This window comes from Diabrotica virgifera, chromosome 6 (genome assembly GCF_917563875.1).
Source record: "Diabrotica virgifera virgifera chromosome 6, PGI_DIABVI_V3a".
NCBI classification, from domain to species: domain Eukaryota; kingdom Metazoa; phylum Arthropoda; class Insecta; order Coleoptera; family Chrysomelidae; genus Diabrotica; species Diabrotica virgifera.
In genome coordinates this window covers 229,537,488-229,560,921 of record NC_065448.1, presented here as the reverse complement: position 1 = coordinate 229,560,921, position 23,434 = coordinate 229,537,488, and the positions used below count along the sequence as shown (strand labels likewise).

Here is a 23,434-nt window from a genome sequence, read left to right as displayed (position 1 = left end):
GTAACATCTCATCAGGCGAAGTTTCATTTCCAGGCTCAAATCTTCCACAGAACACTCTCTTCATTTTAGTGAATATGGATCTGGCTTTTTCTATTCTTATTTTGATTTCTGCTGAGCTATCGTTGTCTTCATTTAGAAAAGTGCCTAAATATTTGTATTTGCTAACTCGATCGATAATTTCATTGTGTAAATATAAATTTTGGACATTTCGTGTTGATTTCGATATTACCATAAAGGGCCTAGCCGGGTAAGATGGTGAAAAGTGCCCATAACTCAATTTAAATTCCATATAGGTCACTTTTTAGCACATATGGAGGAACTCACTTTCTGAAATTTTTAGCCCCCTAGGTAGTCACGTGACCCCCCTAGAGCCTAATTAGGCTTTTTATGTTTTTATTTTTTATCTCAGCCGCGTCAAGAGCTAGCCAAAAACTTTATTTAAAAAAGTTGTAAGCTTCAAAAAGATCTATATGAAAATTTTTTTTTTATTTTTTGGCGGGAAATTCGAATTTTTAGAACAATTTTAAACTTTTAAATAACTCTGAAAAAAAAACTAAGCCACTCGTTTTTACAAAAATCAACTATAATGTGTATTTTTGCACAATCTTTCACACTGAATTTTTTCAGATTTTTAAAATTGGTGTAACGTACCTTTAAAAATAAAAAACGCTTTTTTTCGGTTTTTTTTTTGTTTTTTGATACAATTTTATACATATTTTTCAAAAAAGGTAACACCGTCACTAGAATAGGTAAAAAAATGAAAAATAATTGGGGTTTGCTTAATAAAATTTTTTTGTAACGCCATCCATTTTCAATATACAGGGCGTTGAAAAAACCAAAATTTTACACATTTTTTACGATTTTGCCGAAATTACTGGCAACATTGCAATAAAATGTGGCAGGTTTTAAGAGGTAGTTATTGTGCATTTTTTGACATAAAATTAAGAATTTTATATTCATCATTGGCGCGCATACGGGTAATGCTCTGAACTTTTTAAAGAAAAGAAAGATGGTACGCCACTGACATATTTCAAATTAACAATCATTTTTGAATTCCTCGTTCCATTTGTGACAAAAAATCTATCTTCCCATTTTTTCATACGACGCGCCGTTTTGTTGCACAAAATAAAATATCTTAACTCTTCCAAAGTATTCGAATTAATTTTTATAATGGATGTACGAGTTCATGTATGTAGATGTAGAAACTATAGAAGTTCGAATGCTTTGTAAGGATTAAGACCTTTTATTTTTTGAATAAAAATGGTGCGTCGTATGAAAAAATAAGAAGATAGATTTTTTGTGACAAATTGAACGAGGACTTTAAAAACGATTGTTAATTTAAAATATGTCAGTGGCGTACTATCTTTATTCTTTAAAAAGTTCAGACCATTACCCCCATGCGCGCCAATGATGAATATCAAATCCTTAATTGCATGTTAAAACATGCACAATAACTACCTCTTAAAACTCGCCAAGTTTTATTACAATGTTGCCAGTAGTTTCAGCAAAATCGTAAAAAATGTGTAAAATTTTGTTTTCTTCAACGCCCTGTATCTTGAAAATGGATGGCGTTAAAAAAATTTTTATAAAGCAAACCCCAATTATTTTTCAGTTTTTTACCTATTCTAGTGACGGTGTTACCTTGTTTGAAAAATATGTATAAAATTGTATCAAAAAACGAAAAAAAACCGAAAAAATGCGGTTTTTTATTTTTAAAGGTACGTTTCACCAATTTTAAAAATCTGAAAAAATTCAGGGTGAAAGATTGTGCAAAAATACACGTTATAATTGATTTTCGTAAAAACGAGTGTCTTAGTTTTTTTTTCAGAGTTATTTAAAAGCTTAAAATTGTTCTAAAAATTCGAATTTCCCGCCAAAAAATAAAAAAAAAAAATTTTTCATATAATCTTTTTGAAATTTACAACTTTTTTAAATAAAGTTTTTGGCCAGCTCTTAATGCGGCTGAGATAAAAAATAAAAACCTAAAAAGCCTAATTAGGCTCTAGGGGGGTCACGTGACTACCTAGGGGGCTAAAAATTTCAGAAAGTGAGTTCCTCTATATGTGCTAAAAAGTGGCCTATATGGAATTTAAATCGAGTTGGGGGCACTTTTCACCATCTTACCCGGCTAGGCCCTTTAGTTTTCTTTATGTTCAAAGATAGTCCATATTCTTCGCTGCAGTCGCTGCTATCTTATTCACCAATGTCTGTAGCTCTTCAAGTGTTTCTGCGATCAGAACGGTGTCGTCGGCAAATCTCAGATTGTTTAATCTAACACCATTTATTTTAATACCTATGGATTGCGCAGAGAGTGTTCTATTCATTACGTCTTCGAAATAGAGATTAAACAGGGTTGGTGACAGTATACACCCTTGTCTCACACCTCGCTTTATTTAAATTTCTTCAGTGGTATTATTCTCTACTCTCACTACTGCTTTCTGATTATAGTACATATTTGCTATTAGTCGGATATCTCGTTTATCTAAATTCTTTTCTGCCAGGAGTCTGATTAGATGATCATGCCGCACTTTATCAAAGGCCTTCTTATAATCTATGAAACACATCAGATACAGATACATCAGTATTTTGTAATCAGTATCTACCACTGAGACCCGGTATCAAAAGTAACCGTTACACGTCCGCACTGATTTTGCCCGTCCCCCTATTCGTTGCAGAGACAGCCAACGGTCGGGTTTTGTTGTGAACAATATGCGGTGCGCTAGAAAAATAACTACACAGGTCACCCATCCCGCCGGTGCCAGGTTGTGCTCGCTTAGGTTCAATTTGCGCCGGCTAACGGAACGTCTATTTAATTCTCGACGGTATTGGCTCCGTGCGTCTCCCCTCTACTTACAGTCACGTGACACGCTGTCAGATTTTGTCAGGACGTTTTAACATTGAGTCTTATGGAATTATTTTGTTAAACTTGAATATTTTATTTTGTAGTGATAATAACCGAATACAATTGTTAGAATTCATTAGTTATTAATTTATACTGTAATTTATAGTGCAACAAAAATATTTTCTTTTTCGTTAATAAAGATTTATTGACATAAACAGCGATAGTGAGGTTATGTATACAAAATCAAACTGATAATCAATATTGGAAATAGAAGAATTTATATCAGATTAAGTGCGTTTTTATTTTCTGTTTATATTAATACACAATATCACTAGCGCGACACGACATTGTTTTTAAATGTCTCATTTAAACATACACAAAGCGTCCTAATAAAATTTCAAAAAACCGCCACCATGAGCAGGTCGGTCGATTTTGCTTTGACACTTTGTTAACGCTCAGAGCGAATAGTAAACTCATAGAATGTACTTCCAAGAATGGGAGGGCATGGTTCTCCAGTCAAATTCTCCTTTATCAATCTAAGTAAGAATAGATTTGGTTAACTTCTATTTGGATTATGCTTGTTGTATACATACTGGGGCAGTTGTGTTGTAGGTATACATACTTAGCATCTTCGCCAGATGGCGCCACTATCGCAAATGAAGTGTACTGTCGTTTAATGCGTTCTCGTAGGCGGCTAATGTCAAAATTTCAGGGAAATCTAAATTATGGTATTGTTGTGATTGAGTGTGAATATCAGCGTGTTCGCGAATTTTAATAAAATGGAAAAAGAGCAATATCGGTCTGTGATTCGATCCTTGTTTTTGGCAGGGAAATCACGCAGCAAAATCAAAGAGCGCTTGGATTCTTGGATGCTGTGTACCGAGACTCTTCTCCTTCGATGAAAACTGTCAAAAATTGGTTTAATGAGTTTCTACGTGGACGAACGTCGGTTTTTGATGAGCCACAAGTAGGTGCCCCGAAAATGGCTACCACGGAGAATTACGTGACCATTATCCACGATATTGTATTGGCAGACCGCCGACTGAAGGTGCGCGAGATTGCTGACACAGTAGGCATATCAAAAGCACGCGTAGGTCATATCCTCTATGAAATTTTGGGCATAAGAAAGCTGTCGGCGCGATGGGTGCCGCGTTTGCTCACTTCGGACAATAAGCGCAACCGTGAGACTAATTCAGAGCAGTGTTTGATGCTATTTAAGTGTGATCCAAAGGAGTTTTTACATCGTTTCATAACTGTCGACGAAACATAGATTTACTGGTATACACGAGAAACCAAGGAACAGTCGAAAGAGTGGACACCACCCGACGAACGTGCTCCGAAGAAGGCGAAGGCTGTCCAATCGGCCGGAAAGTTGATGGCCAGCATTTTCTGGGATTCACAAGGTGTGATCTACAACGACTACGTGGAGAAGGGCAAAACGATCACATGGTCCTATTATGCCGAATTATTGGGCCGACTCGAAGCTGAATTGAAGAAAAAACGACTCCATTTGGCAAAGAAAAAAGTGCTCTTCCACCATAATAACGCCCCGGCTCACACCTCCGCCGTCGCCATGGCCAAATTGGTCAAATTGGGCTACGAACTGTTGCCCCATCCACCGTATTCTCCAGATTTGGCCCCGTGCGACCACTATTTGTTTCCAAACTTGAAAAAGACACTCGCTGGGCAGAAATTAAGGTCGAATGAGGAGGTCATCGCCACCACGGAAGCCTATTTTGCAGACCTCGAGAAAAGGTATTTTCCAGACCCCTTAAAGAAGTTGGAGCATCGCTGGGTAAAGTGTATCGGGCTAGATGGAGACTATGTAGAGAAATAAATTGCCACTTTTCCAAAATTTTCTTTTTTATTTTGTAGGCTTAGTACTTATCGGCTTGTTCACGTAATCCCCAGATTAACAACCAACAGATGGGCAAAACGAGCAAAAGAAGAACTCTGGAGCAGAGGACGCCTAGCAATTAGATAGACCGACGATCTGAAGCTTGTTATCAGTAACTGAATGTCACCCATAAATAAGTTTGACCTCGTGTGTTAAATTCGTGGACATTTAATTTTTTCAAAAATATTACGTTTTTGTAGAAATAGAAATAAATCAAAACACTCTGTATTTAGGTAAAAAGAACCCTTGTAAATAAAATAAGAGCCTATTTTTAAGGATGATAAAACATGTCATCAAATATAAGATGTTCCATAAGAAAAAGTATGTATATTATTATTCAGAAATTTTCCAATACGATTTTGTATGTAAATATTCCAATATTATTATTAATTGATTGTAAGAAATACATTGTATGGACTAAGGTGCTGCTTCACTGTCACGAGCCAATCATTAATATTTCTTACCATTTGGTTTTTCTATTTAATGCTAATAAAGTAAATCGTAATATTAATTAGTAATCAAAAATCATTACATAATTACTAAGTACCAATTTAGTTGCAGAGAATCATGCTGTATTTCTTTGTCGTTAATTAAAGTACATAATTTCTTGCAGTGTTTTTCCCCACAACCCACCTTCATTTTTATTTCTGTGATTTGTCTGCCTTAAAAAAGAAACTTTTTTTAATAAGTTGATAAAGCATGTTATTTGCATGCAATAATAATTGATATTGAAAGGTATTATAGCAAATATAGATCTGAATTGATAATTTTTATGAGAAATCCAAGGCTCTTTGATTATTCGATACCAAAAAGGTGCATTAAATTATCATATTATGGTCATTGAAAATTGGCGTCTTCAACCGAAAACAACATACTTATTGTGAAATTTGTTCTTGTTTCGAGAAATTATAGTAAGGTTTCGGATGTTCATGTATATGTATTGATGTGATCTTGATTATTGATATGAGATAATATTCTTATATGTCATTTAATTTAATCAATGCATTTATAATAATCTAATTAATTTACCAGATCACATATCAATATGTTTTCAATCTCAGGGCGAATTATAAAATTAATTACTTACTCTCGTGGCTTCTAAGTATTTCTCAATGGTTCCTAATCGGGATAGGAAAGAAAAGAGTAAAATAATACACACATATGGGTTACAATTATAATCAAAATATTGTTTATTTTATTTAAATGGCAATCACTGCTTAATATTTGCTAGATCTTATTTTTCTTAAACATAACATTTACAAATGGGAACCTTATTTCCTTTTGGTTTCCAATTGAAAGTTTTTATTAACATTTAACTATTAGGATTTATTAGCAACAATTCTATTTAAGTTTGATGAAGCTTTTCTGATATTATTTATTATGTTCTTCAATTTATAATGTGGCATTTAATACGAAAAACCCATACATTCATGTCCAAACAAATGAGACTGACCTTTTTCTGGTGAACTGAGAATGTCTTCACACAAGACCCGTTTCCTGCTATCCTTGGCTGCGATCAAAACCTCGTCCTGGCTTTCAGTAATGTTCTCCTTTGAAAACTAGCTCGTAAAGCTCTCGTACCTGCTTCTGTCGTGATGCTGTATTCTACCTTTTTCGAAACTGCAATCAGCTACCGGGACACTCTTGGCTCAAGGAGGTTCTTTTACTCTCAACCTGGCCTACCTCTCGTTCCACGATAGATACTCCACACTCACGGAACTACACCGGCTTTCTCACTCCCCGTACACTACCGTCTACTACTGGACTTCACTTCTCGACAGCTCAAAACATTCTGATCTCTATTTGTCATTCATTCCCCTACTTTCTAAATATCCCTTCCAGATTCACAAATCAACCTTCCACCACCAACTCTCATTCGCAGTCTTCCTCAAAACCAATTTTTAATCTTTCTAAATATGCTTAATGGATTTCAAAGAAAATAGTTAATTCCCATTCTAAAATTACTTTCTACTATTTACAAAATTTAATGACCTATTCTCTATTTCCACTAAGTCTTATTTAGCATCGGCTAATGACCGAACCTTCCGCGAACAACGATAATGACCTATTATCGATTTCACTTGAGTTTTATTTAGCATAGGCTAATGATCGAACCTTCCGCGAACAACGATAATGGTACGCGCCATTCACTTTGTTTTTTCTAAGCGCATTGTCCCGAGTTCCGTAAGCTTTTTCTAATCACTTCTTAAAATTAAATATAACAATTTGTTGTATACAGGTTGTTCTAAATTTATATGCCCGTGGTTGAGAAAATTGAAAATATTTTATATTAAATTGAATTTTGTTTATAATTATCAAATTTTAATTTTCATATCAAATAGAAATATAACAGTATATTGTCTTTTATAAATGCATATTTAATAACTCATACAATTATATGATTCTTAAGAGTTCTTGGGTATTCTTCTCAGGACCCTTTTCTGGGTATCCAAAATTATACCCATTATAAATATAATATAAACCCATTTATAACTTGTTTAATCTGTTTTGTCCTTCGCCCAGTGTGTGTTAAATGTTATTTGTTAAGTTTGCCATTACTCCCATTAAACAAATGTCACATTCTAATAGGATACCTTCCTGATTTGACGTAGCCCGATCAAAGGACAATCTGACCAAAAAAAAAAAATAAAAATTCGGGAAAAGGTAGTTTAAATTGTCTAGTATTATATAAGAAAAAAAAGTTTACAATTCTACATCCCCTCCATTTTACAAAAATGGAGGGGAGTACCCCCTCTCGAAAGTGGAAAATATACATTCAAAATAAGACTGGAATTGGATAAAATGATTAATTCTAAACAACTTTTGATCTATAGAATTTTTTTACTAAAGGCGGGTTCTCATTAGTCAATCTCATTGATCAATATCCTTGATTCTATGCTATAGAAGAAAAATAGATTTATATGAACGTCGATTCAGCGATATTGTTCTATCATATGGTGTTTCAATAAAAGTGAAAAGCCTTCCTACTTTTGATAGATCAATGGAAATGATTCTATCAAATAGAACAATGGTTGACAGTGAGAACTAGCGTTCAGTTGCGTTGACATGTATTTTGTGGAGTTAAATAATAAGCATAATATGAGATGAGGTTAAATTCTTTGTAAAAACCATAGACATATTATAATTTCGTGAACAATATCAAATTTTAAATGGAGAGACAACCATATCTGCAAGTTTCTTTAACTATACCAGAGAGAGAAGTGCTATGGATAATTAGGAGTGAACAATATAAAAATATAATAAAGCGGGAAAAAAGCTATGAAGCTAATCGTTTTGGAATGGAAATAGAAATCCTGACTCTAAACAATATTAAAAATAAAATTAAAAGTATCCGGACAACCTACAAAGTTGAACTGAATAAAATATTAAAAGCAAATAAAAGTGGTACAGGAACAGATGATCTGTATAAACATAAACCACCATAAACCAAAACGTTTAAGAGGTGTTTCCGTTGCAAAAGAGAGTCAGAGATGTTCTTGTTTTCCTATTTTTAAGTACGTTTTTTAAATATTCACACCCAATGCGAACGCCAGCATGCACAATTTTCTTCTTTACAGCCATTATTAAAGTTAGCACTTTGTAGACCGAATTCAATATCCTTGAAATAGTGTGAATTTGAATTATATGTTCAGTTGCATAGAATCAACGCCATTGATCAATGAGGTTGACTAATGAGAACCCGCCTTAAGTCAATACTTTTCGAGTTATTTGCGAGTGAATATGTTCATTTTTAACAAAAAGAAAAACATTTTTTTTGGACGGTTCTTCCGAGAAAACTCCAAAAGTAAGTATTTTATTGAAAAAAATATTCTTAGCAGAAATAAAGCTTATAAAAAATTGAAAAAAAAAATGTTTATGCATGATGTCTGTAGACCCAGCAGAAGCAGAGTTGTAGCTAAAAAAAAGTAGGTTCTTCTTCGTCAAATTCCAAATCGAATATTTCAATGTGAAATAACTCAAAAACGGAGTACTTTTCGGGAAAAATTCATGTCAGCTTTTTTAAAGTGTTTAAAAAACGGTTTCTTCTAGCATTAAAAGTAAGTGAGTTACGCTCAAAATATTGTTGTTCCCTTTTATTTTTTGCTAAAAAAATCGCTAAAATCACCCTCTAATTAGCATCACAAATAAATTTTATCATCACCACTTGACAAGTTATTTTGCTTAGGTATTATTTATATGATCTGTAAATTTCATCGGTTCAAAGTGCTAATTTTTGAAAAAGCTGTAGTTACAATGGCTTGAACGAGTAACTAATCACGAGTTTAGGCCAATTTTGAACAGCCATAGCATAACCAATTTTTGTCTAACAAGAAAACAAAGAATCAAAAATTTTCAGAAAAGCAAAACGTGCATTTTATTACTCTTTGAGATTTTTGGTATTACTAATTCCATAAAAAGTTACATTTTTTTTCCAAATTAAAAAAAAATGTTTTATTTTATACCCAATTTTTTTCAAAAATGAGCACTTTGAACCAATGAAACTTGTAGATAATATAAAGAATACATAAGTAAAGTAACTTGTGAAGCAATAACGATTAACTTTATTTAGGAAGCTAATTAGAGGGTGATTTCCGCGATTTTTTTACCAAAAAATAAAAAGGACCAACAATATTTTGAGCATAGCTCATTTACTTTTAATGTTGGAAGTTTTTTTTTAAACAAAAATAAACCTTTTTAAACACTTTAAAAAAGTTGTAATGAATTTTCCCCGTAAAGTTCTCCGTTTTCGAGTTATTTCAAATTAAAATATTCGATTTGGAATTGACGAAGAAGAACCTACTTTTCAGTAGCTACAACTCTGCTTCTACTGGGTCTACAGACCTCATGCGTAAACCATTTTTTTCAATTTTTTATAAGCCATATTTTTGCTAAGAATATTTTTTTCGCTAAAATACTTACTTTTTGAGTCATCTGTGAAAAACATGTTGTTTTTGTTAAAAATGAACGTATTAACTCGCAAATAACTCAAGAAGTATTAACTTAGTGAAAAAAACTCTATAGAACCGAAGTTAATTAGAATTAGACATTTTATCCAATTTCGGAATTATTTTAAACGTATATTTTTTCAAGCCCGTGAAAATATTTTTCATCCCGTATTTCCAAATTTCCGACAAAAAAAGACAAAAAAAAGATAGGAAAAGAATAGAAGTAGTAGAAATGGATTATCTAAGGAGAGCGTGTGGTATATCTAAAAAAGATCACATCAGGAATCAAGATATTAGGAGGACACATACTGTATATTCCAGTGTAGATAAAATTGAAACTAGACAACTAGTGTGGTATGGTCACCTGAAACGAATGAATGAAGATAGATGGCCAAAGAAAGCTTTAAATTACATACCACACCAAAGAAGAAGAAGGGGAAGACCTTCAGTTGCCTGGGAAGAAAATGTACGGCACATCATGAAAGATAAGGCCATCAAAGAAGACGAATGGATGGACAGAAAACGATGGCGGTCGAAATGCGAGAAGCGGCAGAGGCTGTAGGAACCTCGCTGATAGATAGATTTCCAAATTTTTGTAAAGTGGAGGGGATGTATAATTGTAAACTTTTTCTTATATAATAATAGACAATTTCAACTACCTATTCCCAAATTTTCATCCTTTCTTTATTTTTTTGGAGGTTTTCGTAAAATTGTGTGTTCCCTGATCGTAAGTCTACGTTATTGTAATTTTTATTACACATCAACTTCGATTTTTTGTCAAAGTTTTTCCAAATTTTCCTTTTTTTAAAACGGCGTCTTTTTGGCTTATCTCAAACGCCCCTGATAATGCTCTAGGAGCGAAAGTATACTTGGACAAGATTTAATAAAGTGGGTGCTGGATATTTGCCTTTTATTTCGTTTAGTTTCATAAATTGGAGCATTCAACCTTCTCCTTTTATAAACGAACTCTTTTTTAAACAGATTGTTTCGCTTTTAATAGTTATTTATGAAACAGTTCGTGAAATATGCTTTTTGCGAACGTACGCGATGTTTAGAGCAGGAGCGACAACGGAGCGAGTGCTATACATCGCGTAAGTTCGCAAAAAGTACTTCACGCACAGTTTCATACAATATTTTATATACGATAAACAAATAAAAAAACTGTAACTGTTCGTCACCGGAATTTATTTCTATTCTACATTTTTTATAACTTTGACATTTCAAAAATTCTAACTTCTTTCAAACCAAAAACAAAACTTGTGTTGCAATTTATTGCTCACATGTCATCACCATGACAACGCGAAAGTTAAGGATATTTGATTATAAGAAAGTGTGCCAAAAAACAGTACGAAAAAGTAAATCCCATTTAAAATACATTGTTACTTCACGTACACTTTAAATCCTTCACGCACTGCTATCTTTAGCGGCAGTTTTCACAATCTAAAAACTTATACATAATATGAGATAGAGTAGATAAAAGACTTTTACTGGTTACTGTTTGAAAACCAGCTCTTATTCTATTAATATATTTTGTAATAATCTGATGGGGTGTTTACACTATATTTTGTGGCTATCCCCAGAAAAAAAGTCAATCAGCATCAAGCCCGGAGATCTTAATGACCATTTACGTGGACTACCTTTTCCGATACAGTTTTTACCAAAACGCCGGTTTAAGTATTATCGTACGAATGTAGAACATATTAGCCAAGCATTATCTCGTTCAAACTATTTAGTGTCATTTTCAGATTCTAGAGGGAGGAACAAAATGGCGAAGTGAAAAGAATTCAAAAGAAAATATAAAGTAAAATAAATCATTGACCAATACGAAAATATCGATCAAGAATACCACAGAACGTTTAAAAAAATTAAATATATAAAATAAACTTTTTGGCAAGTGAAATAGGAAATCCCCTAACAGAAATCATAATTATAGTAAAGTATTATTCAAACTACACCAAAAAAACCCGAGATCCTTAGTCGTAGGCAAACAGGTAGTACATAAATTATTAAAACCCATCTTTCTAAGCCAACGAATTTCAATAATAATATCTACCTACTCATATACATTATTCATCAACTAGTATGAATAGTTAAAAATTCTTTTATTAGATTCCCTAAAGATCGCTATAAAAACGACAACACCTGCTACTAATGTTTTAATTTTTAATTAAAATTTTATATTTTTAATCAAAACCAAAATTTAAATAAACAAACAACTTACCTAAGATAAAGGCACCGTAATACATAGCGGCTCCGAATATTGAGTCTACAAATTCAAGAAAGACGTACATGTTGTAAGAAACTGAGAATGATTTTATTACTCCTACGACGGTGCTCATTAAAGTCGATGCAATTAACAAAGTTTTTCTTCCATACCTGTAAATGGAACTAAATGTTTTATTAAGGTTACCCTTGTTTAAAGTGGCAAATTTTTGTAAACTGGAGTCATGGGGTGGAATGCATAAAACGTAGTAGATGCTATTGCTTCAGCAAATAGTATCTAATTTGTTGCATTTTCTTTTACATAAAAGTCGGTGCTTTGTTGAGAAGACCGTACTACACAACCGAAGTACCTGCTACTGACCTGAAGGATCTACTACTAAACATAGCGTCAGCCGTAGTGCCCTATTGATTGTTAATTTTCTTGAAAATTATCAAATTTTATTTGATATAAGAATGATCCCAAAAATTAAAAATGAAAAAGAAGCTGCATTGAATAAATTAACTGCTGCCGTTAATAAAATAATCGAAAAAACCTAGATTCAAAACAGATATTGAAGAAATTCAACAACATGAACAAAAAGTTAAAAAAATTGTTGACGTAAAATAAACTGGTAACAAAAAAATCGGACTAACTGTCTGACAAAGAAAATTCTATGAGTTATGGAACATTGGAGAAAATCCAGTCTTGCACAGGGTACCAGGTGCTTGTCAGTCCGTGTAAAAGAGGAGATTGGGGTTTCATCACAAAAAAAATAATGATGAAAACGTTCTTTTTAGCTCCAATTCTGGTTGTCAAAAACTAACAGGCAGAGCTCCCAAATATCGTAGTGCGAAGGAGGAGTCGCTGATTAAACTACAGAAGATATTATGCTTACGAAAACAAAATAAAGCAGCCGAAGATCAAATTTCTTGTGCTCGAGCTCAACAGTCTTCAGCAGAAGCTTCGGCATAATCAAAACGCTTGGACATGTCGATTTTTAAAATAATTATAGTATATTATAGCATCAATTTTTCGAACTTTACGCGATCCCTCTTCAGGTGACAGTCATAATTTTGACTTTTTTTTAATGGAAAAGTAGTTACATCATGTGACACCTCATTTAAAAGCTTTTTAAATACTGATTACAAAAATTTATAATACTTGTGCAAAATTTCGGTCCACTGATTTTTAAATGCTTTCATTTTTTTAATCCTGAGAAAACTAATAAGAATTTTTAAAATGTTACACGCAGAATGAAAGATTACATTATTACCGAGGGCCGAAAGTCCCTAAAAACTTCTATATTCTTTATTTAAATAAGTTATAGGGGTGAAAACGAAGAGAAAATTTAGTATGATTTTTAATTTCAAATATATCATTCAAAAGAAACTTTTTGTTTATTCTAAGTCTAAGGGACTTTTGGCCCTCGGTAATAATGTAATCTTTCGTTCTGCGTTTAAATTTTTCAAAAATACTAAATTAGTTTTCTCAGGATTTGAAAAAAATGAATACATTTAAAAAGCATTTGACCGAAATTTTGCCCAAGTATTATACATTTTTGTAATCAGTATTTCAGAAGCTTTTAAATGGGGTGTCACATGATGTACTTTGCCATTTAAAAAATCATAGTTATGACTGTCACCTGAAGAGGGATTGCGTAAAGTTCGAAACATTGATGCTATAATATACTATGATATATTATTTTAAAAAATTGACCTCTACGAGCGTTTTGCTTATATACTAAAAATAAATGAGTTAATATGGGAGGTAATAGTTAATATTCTAGCGCACTGTATGAATAAAACTGCACGATTCATGATAATTACCTAAATACATTCATAAATGCTGCAATTTTTTAACAAAAAACACATACGCCGAAGTCGTTCATCCACCAACTTCACCTAAACTGAAGCAAATTCTACTAAACTAGCAAATACTTCAGAAGCGTAGTACATCCTTCTATGTATCTGGTAAATAGTAGCAGATGCTACGGAGGAAAGCAAATGCTTTGTAAGTGTAGCAAGTTCTTCAAAAATGTAGTACGTACTTGAAGCATTAGCAGCTACTACGTTTTATGCATTCCACCCATTATTTCGTTTAAGTATTAAAATAATAATTTATAGGTAGTCCTCATACTACTTTACGACTTTAGAAGTTAGAATCAGTGTCGAGTTGCAGGGTTGTCATGTCGAGTTGTCGTGTTGAATCCTCAATGGAACGGAAGGGTAGCCAACTATCGGAACTTAGGAAAACACTGATTCTAACTTATAACTTTATTTAAAGTTTACAACATCCATACACGTAAAGTTACGAAGATGTTTTTTCGCGGGGTAGTCTTTCAGACACCCATCTCGCAAGACTGCTAACTAGCATAGTAACGATCTTAATCTTAATATGAACATTAATTCTTCTATTTTACCCCTCTGGGGACTTTTTATATTTTCCTATAATTTGGAATTTGAAAGTAAACTGTACGTGAGTATCCAAGCGGTACGCGAGGTTACCCAAACAAGCTCCGTCAATCAACATTCGCTTTGTTTGTGATTGTAGAAACAAAATCTTCTGTAACGACCTAATTATGCTTAAATTATATACATTTTTTTAGATACATATTATATTATAGAGTAAGTGTTTTTCCCTTACTGTACATCAGTATTTACTTGTCCTTTTCATCGCAAGTTGACGATCTTCTAAGCACTCATCAAAACATTACAATTAATTCAACTGCTATTTCTTAATTGCATATTTATTTTAGGTTGGTCAAAACTCCGCCTGAGTTCTAACCAACTATCATACAAAATAACTGGTCAAAAAGGAATAATAGTGGAGTCACTGAAGGTTTTCACCTCCTATTTCGTTGAACCTTCATCGATTTTCATGAAAATTGGTAAGTAGTTCGAAGATACTTCAAAGAACAAAGGTGACGTGATGTTAACTTGCGCTTTTACCATGGTGGTGGTTGTCACCCCTTCTCGTGGATGAAATTTTTTTATTAAAAATAATACCAGAAATCGATAGAGGGGCAACTTCTAAGCAAAATTTGTTATATAAAGTTATTAACATAAGTCAATACTTTTTGAGTTATTAAATATCAAAAATTTAATTTTTTCTTAAAAAAATGCATGTTTTAAAGCTGTTTTTCAGGTATTACTCAAAAACTATAAGCTTTTGTAAAAAAGCTAATATTACCAAAATTAAAGATAATAAAAAATTTAATACACTCCCTACTTAAAGAACTAAACTAATGTTATTTTAAAGTGAGTTATGGATAATTGAATGTATATTTTTTTCGACTAGTACTCAAATCTAAGTATTCAAGCTTACATAACGGGAAAACAATGCATTTTATAGAATATAATTGTTAAGCACTTGTCAAAGTACTTCGGAATATCTATCAAATGAGCTTCAGTATAAGCTAATAGCATCACAATTAAGCAAGTTATGATGAAAATAGGAGAACCCTTTCGATTTTTTTAGGAAAAAGTTAAAAATTAACATACGCCATTTCCGCAAAAATTAAAATTTGTAGTAATCCTCACAAGAATTTCTTTATGTTATCATAGTTAATTATTTCAACAAATTTGACGGGTTTATAATGCATATTTTTGAAAAAAAGGTATAATTTAAAAAAATCAGAATTTTTAGAATTATCGTACTTTTCATTTTCTTTTGACAATAACTCCAAAAAATATACGTAAAAAATGTTAAATAACTAAATTCTAGTTTTTTCTGTAACAAATCCTTTACCCATTTTACTATTTTCGTAGAGTAAAAAATAACCTAGATAGAAACGTTTAAAATTTCAATTTTGCTGCGAGAACCATGTAACCGGGGCCATTCAACCTTTTATTTTTAAAAAAGGAAGAGGTATAAATGACTATTTTGACGTTTTTTAATAGCCCTTGGAATAAAGTTTTAACCAGTTATTAGATGAACTTGTTACTTTAAAATTTAATGGAGTTATTTAAAAAAAAACAATAACATTTTTTAGAAAATTTTTTAAAAGGTAAATTTTGAAACATTTTTGTTGCATAAACTTTAATGCTATCAACTTGTTCGAGCACTTATTTGATAGATATTTCAATGAGCTTTGACAAATGTTTAATAAGTTTATGTTATAAAATGCATCATTTTCCCGGTATTTACATGCTTGAATACTTAGACTTGGGTACTCGACGAAAGAAATATACATTCAATTACCTATAACTCACTTTCAGTTAACATTCAAAGGTTTTTCTAGTAAGTAATTTATTTGATTTTTTATTAGCCTCAATTTTGACAATAATAACTTTTTTGTAAAAACTTATAGTTTTTGAGTTATTTATGAAAAATCGGTTAAAAACATGCATTTTTCTCACGAAAAATTAAAATCTTTGATCTTCAATAACTCAAAAAGTTTTGATTTATTTTAATAACTTTATATAACAAATTTTGCTTATAATTTGTCGCTCTATCGAATTGTGTGGTTTTTTTTTAAATAATTTTCACCCCCGAGGAGGGGTGGCATCCACCCCCAGTGTGAAAGTGCAAGTTGGCACCATATCACCTTTGTTCCTTGAGATAATATCCTCTAACCACTTACCAATTTTCGTGCAAATCGATGGAGGTTCAACGAAATCGGAGGTAATAGCTCATATTCACCTTCAGTGACTGCACTATAAATAAAAATAAAAATCCACTGATTATGGCTGTAACAATATTATTCAAAAATCTCTCTCCATTATTAATAAGATTCATGAAGATGTCCCTTCTCTACTGGGAAGTCTCTGTTGACCTAGATGCTAGAAACCACTTTCCTTTCATTTTATCCAACTCCTCCAACAAGAAATGCACTAATAGAAATTTCTGGAACCTTAAAATTGCTACGTGAACTGCTTTAAATAAGCATTCTTCGATTTTAGACAAATTTTGTCTAAGATTATATTAGAAAAATAAGAAAAATTCTTACTAAAACTTATTTAAACGTTCACTGAAATTTGTTGTTGAGGTCATCTGTGGTTCCATCTATGGATCACATCTCTCACAGGATCTGGTTTGGGTGATCTTCTAGCTCGTCGAATTTTGGTCCAGCTTTTTCTTCTATCGTCTCCAATACTCTTACTTGCTTTAAATCTCTGAATCGGAAGCGCTTAGCTAGGTATCTTGGCAGTATCTTGGCACATTTGTGGCTTTGCATTTTTGGTGGCCTTTTAGTAGGTTTCTTTTGTTTGTATTGCATGTATGTCCTCAGACGGGAGATGTATTATTCAAAGAAGTAACTATGTCAAATCTCAGTAAAACAAAGACCAATAAAACGCAGATAACACTGCATTAACATCTGAATTAAAAAAAAACCAATAAATTATTAGGTATATGAACTATAACATACTTACTTATCAGAAATGAAACCAGTGTATGCCAAACAAACTAGTTCGCCTGTCATCGATATCGTGCCAACCATTGTTAGTTTCCATGCATTTTCGTCGCAGTTCAAATCGAACTAAAAAATAACTAAAATTCATCATTATGAAATACAACTAAACTCTTCAAACATATCAAGCAAGCACTAATTTAATTTTGATAAAAATTGGTCTTAAAAACATTTTAAATCAAGTAGAAAATACTGGTCAACATTTAGGAATTAACATCAAAACAAAACATTTCTATGACACTACTCAATAAGACGTGCAACAAATATATCAGTAGGATGCGTTTTTCATGGATAGCTGCCATAATAACATCCACTCTCTTATCCGGACTAATCATGCGGTATATCCTCTCCTTTTTATCCTTTTTCAGTGAGACCCTGCAGGAACCGTACCCTGTTAGGAACCAGTTAAAACAGTAATTAGTGTCTTTGTCACTGCACTTCATCCATCCTGCGATATTTGGAATTAGTAGCCTCGTCTAGGCAGATCTATGCTTATTTGTCCATTCTTGCTTCTACTCCGTTACGCTGCTATTTATAGCTAATATTGGTGATGGTACAAGAAGACTAGTGTTGTGGACCACTGTACTTTCACCGGGGGTCAGGACTAACAAGAGAGATGGGTGATTGGTTTACTCTAGCATGTCCAAAACGGCATCTAACCTTGTACTAAGTATTTTTGCTACTACATATTATGAGTAATGGATATTCAATCACTTTACCAATTAAGTCTAATGTTTTTGTTCCTAGCTGTAATTAAATATCATTTGGGAATCTCATTTTATTGTAGATGTAGACCCACTAAGGTAGTGTCTTTAGCCAAATGAAGTCGTTAGCTTTTCCATTGCTTGTAATTTTGGAATGACCTTTAACTCACACAAAGCTAACAATTCTTCTTAAAGAACATAGGAGCTTTATATTTTAAATCCCATGTACAATAATTAGCCTCTTGGTGCATGTGTTTAGAAAGGTGCCTTAATTTAAGATGGACAGACTGTGAGTCGAATAAAATTATCTACAGTTCGAACTATTAGGTTCTGTTAATAATTCAGTCAAATGCCTGGACAATGACCTGCATATTGGCTGCTATGCAAATAATCCTGAATAGTATCCCAAAATAATGGAATTATTTCTCCATTGAATGAATAATGTGACAGATTCGGAATAGCAATAGATAAAACTGGCATTTAGAACTAAATTTTTCTGTCAAAAATATACGTCTTAAATGAAAACGTGGCTCGCCAAGAGGGCTGGTGTAGGAATAAATTTGAGCGCTCATAAAACTAAACTTAAGACTTTGTATTGCATTGGATCCAATTTAATCAAAAATATTTGGTCGCTGGTTCATAAAGAAAGCTTGCGTAGTCCAACCAGTGAATTCTGTCATCCGATAAAGACAAGTGCCGATTCACGCTATAAAAAACACATCCTGAAGATAGACGATACTTAAACGAAACAATCAGTATGTATACCCCAAACAAAGAAGTACCTAATTCTAATAAGTATACACCACGACAACAATAAGAATAATCTTAGAGCTACTTATCCTAATACCATTGGAGGGACGCCGGTGTTCAACATTCCTCCATGGAGAGTTTGGAGTAGTTCCAATGTCTCTTTCCAGCGTTTTGCACTTGCAGTAAGTTCAATGTGTCGCTAAGCCTTCGATAGCTAAGAGGAGAACTTTTAATGAACCGTAAGATGCTGTAATTCTGGCCTGTTGAATTGTTAATGTAAATAAAACACTTTCTATTTTGCTATGACTGTAATGAAGTTGAAAAGGGCAAGAAATAGAACTTTTTATGTGAACAATTGAGTTAACAACTTATCCGTGAAAGACGCCACTACACATATATTTACACTTTGTACCGGCTTTTTGCTAATTGCGGCGTGAAGAATTCTCTTCGAAAAAGCGTAAATGAAAAGAGGTTTTTGCGTACGTTCTTAATGAGTGTTGATAGTTGACTGACTGTTGCACCCCGCTCTTTCATCCCGTTAACAAATATTTCCGTTGGGTGCTTTGGGTAAAAGAGAGAGGGCGGAGATTAACATTCTTGGAAGTTTTCTTCAGGCACTGCGTAATGAAATTATTTATGGTTCTTACAGAGGCGGCGCGGAAATTTGTTGTTGGTGAAATAGAATTTATTTTGGGTGGAGAATACAGTTCTCCAACATTCCCCCCGGCGTTACAGCCTTGTGGTCTAACCTACTCTTCTTTACCTTGATTAGGGAGAACCGAAATTTTAGAGATTGCCCTTGTGAATTGACCATCGATGGTCTTCAACTTGACCACTCTGACTTTGCCATCTTGCCCGGGCATTGTATCAACTACCCGTGCTAAAGGCCATTTTAGAGGAGGTACATTATCCTCTCTCAGAAGAACTAAGTCATTGACTTTTACGTTTTCCCTTGGTCGGGACCATTTTGGAGAATTTTGTAACCGGTTCAAGTAATCAACAGACCACTTTTTCCAGAAACTTTGTTGTATTTTTGTAATTTGCTGAAACATGGATAGTTTATTTTCCGGAATTTTTTGTAAGTTTTGCTCAGGATGCGCTGACAGGCTGGAGCCAATTATAAAATGCCCAGGACTGAGAAAGGTGTAATCTGAAGGGTCGCTGGACATGGAACAGATAGGCCTTGAATTCATCACAGCTTCAATTTGAACCATGACAGTGTAAAACTGTTCGAAAGTGAAAGAAGAACAGCCTATTAGCCTACGCATATGATATTTTGCGCTTTTTACTGAAGCTTCCCAGAGCCCAGCCCAATGAGGAGATCTAGGGGGGATAAACTTCCACGAGGTTTGATTTTCAGAAAGGTATTCCATAATGGTTTGAGAATTAGACTTATTTTGAAAAAATTTGTGTAAGTCATAGAGTTGGTTTCTTGCACCAGAAAAACATGTGGCATTGTCACTGTAAATGACAGTTGGGTTACCACGTCGGGAAATGAACCTCTTAAGTGTTAATAGAAAGGAAGAAGTTGTTAGATCAGAAACAACCTCAATGTGCACAGCTTTGGTCACCATGCACACGAAAATGGCTATGTATGCCTTGATTTTTGGCGCTTTTCGGAGTGAAGAAGATTTTAACAGAAAGGGTCCACCATAATCTACACCCACTTTTTGAAAGGGTCTTGTTGTAATGGACAACCTCTCTTCAGGTAAATTACCCATAAGCTGTTGTGCAGGAGCACACGAAAATCGGAAACATGTGGTACAGTTGCGAATGATTCGTTTTGCTTCCTTTAGACCATTGAGAGCCCAGAATTTCAAACGAAGATTTGAGAGAACTGTTTGCGCACCAGCATGTCCCAATCTGAGATGTTCATTTTTGATGATAAGATTGACGATAGGATTATTGGAGGGGAGCAGTATCGGATGTTTTTGCAAATAGTCTATGTCGGGACAGTTCGTAAGTCTGCCTCCAACTCTGAGAAAATTAGAAGAATCTAAAAATGGTTTTAGTGACATGAAGTTTTTATTCGAAATAAATTTGTTATTTTTAAGCGCCGAAATTTCTTTTGAAAATGCATCACCCTGTATTTTCTTGATGATGAAATCCATTGCATAATTTAACTCCGCAACAGAAAGAGGTTCAGAAATTTTTTGTTTTTTACAATTAGAAATAAAACGAAATACGTACGCTACTGTACGTTTTAAGCGTGAAATATTTGAGAAACGTGAGAAAATTTTTATCCAGAAATTTTCCACATTAGAATTTACCACGAGGCTTATTTTTCTTTCCTCGGGTAGGTTTTCGAGAACTCTGTCATTTACTAGATTTGAAACATTGAAATTTTTATCTCGCAAGCATTTGGGACCTTGCCACCAGAAGTCGCTATTGAGAATTTCAGAACCAGACATACCTCGAGAAAGAAGGTCTGCGGCATTTTGCGCAGACTTTATGTGAAGCCATGTAAAGTTTTGAGTCAACTCTTGGACAAGAGCTACCCGGTGAGCCACGAAAACCGACCACCGACTTGGATGACTTTTACACCACGACAGAGCTACTTGGGAGTCTGACCAGAGGCTGACTGAATGAAATTTTATAGATTGATTTTCAAAGATAGAAATTATTTTTGCAACAAGTTTTGAAAGAAGAACCATTGCGCACAGCTCAAGCCTAGGAAGTGTTACCGTCTTTAACGGAGTTATCCTTGATTTGGAAGAAACTAATGCACAAGAGATGGTCTCATCTGAGTAGAAAGTTCTTAGGTATACGCATGCGCCATAAGCTGCCATGCTGCTGTCTGCAAATCCATGAAGCTCAACCTTCAGAATTATTTTTTCAGAAAAATAGAAACGAGGAATTTTTAATTGTTTTAATTGTGACAAGTCCTGTAGAAAGTTGTTCCAATCGTTTAGAATAGTTTTGTCCGAAATTTCTGTGTCGCAGTGAATTTTTTGCAGATATAGTTTCTGCATAAGCATTTTGCCTTTAACAATAAACGGATTGATGAGTCCAAGAGGGTCGAAACATTGCGCTAACGCAGATAGGATTTTTCTTTTTGTTGATGGTGGGCAGAAATTATTTTCGGGGACGGAAATTGTTATTTGGTCTTCCGCAGGGTCCCATTTTAGGCCTAGAACCTTACTGGAAGTGGAATCGAAATTTAGGTCATATTCCTGAGTAGTATTTTTTGAATGTTCTGGGTTGATTTGTTGCAGGAATATGGATGAATTTGAATGGAATTTATGTAAAGTAAACCCATGGCGGTTTAGAACAGAATTTAATTGCTGAAGTATTTCGAGCAATTCTTCAATATTATTTGACCCACATAAACCATCATCTACGTAGAATTGGTTTTCAAGAAAATGCGAGGCCAATGGGAATTGAACTTTATTTTTATTTGAAATTTCTTGCAAGACTCTCGTCGCAAGAAACGGGGCGCTATTCGTCCCGTATGTGATAGTATTTAATTGAATACATTTTATAGAATCGTGGGTATCGTCCCTCCATAGAATATTTTGTAGAAAGCGTTGATCTTTGTTGATCCACGTCTGTCGAAACATTTTTTGAATGTCACAGGAAAATATGAATTTGTATTGCCTGAAACGAACCAGAATGTCGAATAAATCGGGTTGAACCTGATACCCTTTTAATGAAATGTCGTTCAGACTTTTTCCTGTAGAGCTTTTACAACTAGCGTCCATGACGACACGCAAAGTTGTACTTTTATTTTGTTCGTTGATGACACATAAATGTGGAATAAAATATTTTTTGTCCGAATTTTCATTTACGAACGAAAGAGGTACATATTCAGCATGCCCTAAAGAAATATATGTGTCAATGAAATTTTTGTACTCGAAAAATAATTTTTTATCTTTTTGGAATTTATTTTCGAGTGAAAGAAAACGCCGTTTGGCTATAGAAAATGAATCACCCAGTAATTGGTGTTCTTGTGCACTTTTTAATGGAATATCTACTTCAAAGCGTCCATTTTCAAGGATCTTTGTTGTAGTTTGAAATATTTGTTCGGCCAGCTCGTCAGCTTCCGACAGAATAGGTTTTTGAGAAAGTTCTTCCATGTTCCAGAATTTCGTGAGCAGCTCGTCCGTGCTACACGTAGAAAGTAGAGCAACATCTCCAGAAGCATTGTTTGCTACTGTAGGTGCCGTCAAGTGAGGAGCAATCACGCCGGCTATTAGGTACCCCAGATGAGAAGCCTGCAAAACTGGAAGCCTAGGGCCCAGGGGAATTATGTCAGGAAGAATTAAGTCGTAGTACAAATCAGCCCCAACCAAGATGTCTACCTGACTAGGTTTGTGATATGAATCGTCGGCGAGAAAAACGTCCCTTGGAATTGGTAATTTTTTTGTAAGAATGCGGAACTGTGGAAGATTGCAAGTAATATTTTCTAAGATGGCACATGAAATTTTGAAGGACTTTTTATTATAGTTAGAATGCATTTTTATGTTGACCATCTTTTTTGAAACCGAATTACTTTGGCCTATGCCAGAAATGTTTAGAGATATGTCATATGGCTTGTAGCCCAGCCTATCAACGAGACACTGGGTACAAAAGCTATTTTGACTTCCCGTATCGAGTAACAATCGGGCCGTTAAAGGTTTCCCGTTTTTGTCGAAAATGGTTACTTTGGCCGTAGCTAGAAGTATGTTTAAATTTTTTACGGA

The 23,434-nt window shown here is 33.8% G+C and overlaps 1 protein-coding gene across 1 annotated transcript in view; it reads right to left on the bottom strand.

Annotated features, from left to right (window-relative positions):
• LOC126886779 (solute carrier family 22 member 3-like) overlaps positions 1 to 23,434 on the bottom strand; it is a 107,704-nt gene that overhangs the window by 45,929 nt on the left and 38,341 nt on the right. Inside the window, exons 3-4 of the mRNA XM_050653811.1 lie at positions 17,261 to 17,367; positions 11,907 to 12,061 (exon numbers count right to left, since the gene is read on the bottom strand). Of these exons, the coding sequence (XP_050509768.1) occupies positions 11,907 to 12,061; positions 17,261 to 17,367 (262 nt within the window). The remainder of the gene's footprint in view (positions 1 to 11,906; positions 12,062 to 17,260; positions 17,368 to 23,434) is intronic.